At 34.2% G+C, this 1,671-nt stretch overlaps 1 protein-coding gene across 1 annotated transcript; it reads right to left on the bottom strand.

Annotated features, from left to right (window-relative positions):
• Window positions 1-724: 724 nt before the first annotated feature.
• Window positions 725-1,249, bottom strand: LOC109244217. The gene has a single exon (XM_019411274.1). The coding sequence runs from the start codon at window positions 1,247-1,249 to the stop codon at window positions 725-727; it is 525 nt and encodes a 174-aa protein (XP_019266819.1).
• Window positions 1,250-1,671: the final 422 nt, after the last annotated feature.

Genomic DNA, 1,671 nt, shown 5'->3' with positions numbered 1-1,671 from the left:
ACTTTAATTTGGTCAAGGGGAACAACGGAAAAATTTGATTGCTTTGTGCTTTTAAAAACATGAAATAATAAAATGAGTTAATTAATAGAGAGAGAGAGAGATGAGTGCTATTAATGATTCGACAAGGTAAGTGCAATTTCTTTGACCATAAGATTAACAAATGAATACACCATGTGCCCTTCTAGTCGTGTGCTTTGCCTTTTGGGGAGATCATACAAGAGATGAACATAAAATATTTAGTAGAATAATAAAAAGGAGAAAAAAATGCATGTGCTCAGTTTTTATATTTTTTTAAAGTCTTTTATTTTTTTAATCGTTTGATTGAAGAAAACAATATCAGCCAAGCTCTTCTTGGTCACAATTTTCTCATGGATGATTGAATAATTGTTATTTATTGGATGGATTAATTGATGGCCAGCCATCCATCTAAAATTCGTAAAGAAAGTCATACTTGTTTAAGTTTCCCTCAATATAGACAAACTTCTGAAAATTTAGAACGACTCTATTTTAAAAAAGAATTTATTTTAAAGAATTAAGGTGTTTCATCAAATTTATGAGGAAAAATATGAGATTTTAAATAGTAATAGAAGCAGTTTCTTTGTTATTGGAAGAAAGTATAAAATTGTAAATTTTCCTCGAAAGCCGGAGCAGAAAATTTTATTTTATGACAAAATTATGCTATCAAAAGTTTTATTTTGACTGGAAAAGATAATTTATTAAAACATTACGGAGTACCAACAGTTACATCATCAACGAAATTACAAGCCTCGAGGACATTCAAATTCCCCGTTTCGGCCAAACTACAACACACATTAGTACTAATATTTTTAACCAAATACACATAACCGTTCTTATCCATTGCTAAGTTATTTAAAACAAAAGGGACAGGATTATCAAAAAGTTGGTGTTTTCGTGCATGCTTGAGTGCTTCCTTAGCCATCCTGTGAGCTACCTTGTTTCCTTCCCGAAAATTATGGTTGATCTTCGGTTGCTTCAGTTGGTGCATTAACCACTTGCAATTGACAATAGTAGAGTTGTAAGGGACACAATTAGAATATAATATTTTGATAACCTTTGTTGCGTCCGTTTCCACCACTGGTGGAGTATAACCATGAGTTAGAATAATTGAAAATCCTTCCTTTAGTGCTTCCAATTCAGCTTGAAGGGGTGAGCTTGAGGGACTGGAGTGTTGATAACCCATTATCCAGTCCCCTTTATGGTCTCTGAATACTCCACCCATGCCTCCCATGTTTGTATTTTCTTTGAAGGCTCCATCTATGTTTAGCTTGAAATAATTAGGAGGAGGTTTGTACCACGCGACCTCAATAGAATAGGACTGGGCAGATAAAGATTCCTTCGTAGTGAGAAGATTATACTCTAAGGCTAGAGAAATTTCATGTGAAGAGTTAAAATTGAGGGTCATGTTACGGTGGTTGTTATTGTTCCCGTTTAACCAAATACTTCACATGACGAATGGGAAAAGCTTCTCCCATGTAAGGTAGGGGGAGGGGGTCGAGGATCTTAGGTTTCTAATATTATGAATCAAGTGAGTGCCCCTTTGTCCAGAAAAACTTAAACCTAATGTAATCCAATAATTTTTATCTATTGTACAAGCTGTGAAGATGTGCTCAATGATTTCATCTTCATTTTTACAAACCGGACACAGTGAAT

Source organism: Nicotiana attenuata, unplaced genomic scaffold (genome assembly GCF_001879085.1).
Source record: "Nicotiana attenuata strain UT unplaced genomic scaffold, NIATTr2, whole genome shotgun sequence".
Classification (NCBI taxonomy): Eukaryota; Viridiplantae; Streptophyta; class Magnoliopsida; order Solanales; family Solanaceae; genus Nicotiana; species Nicotiana attenuata.
Note: the sequence above shows the minus strand (reverse complement) of the source record. Positions and strands in the feature narration are given on the sequence as shown.

What these genes read in the sequence shown, in the direction of transcription:
- LOC109244217 (XM_019411274.1), bottom strand. Translation starts at nt 1,249, where the DNA reads ATGGGAGGCATGGGTGGAGTATTCAGAGACCATAAAGGGGACTGGATA.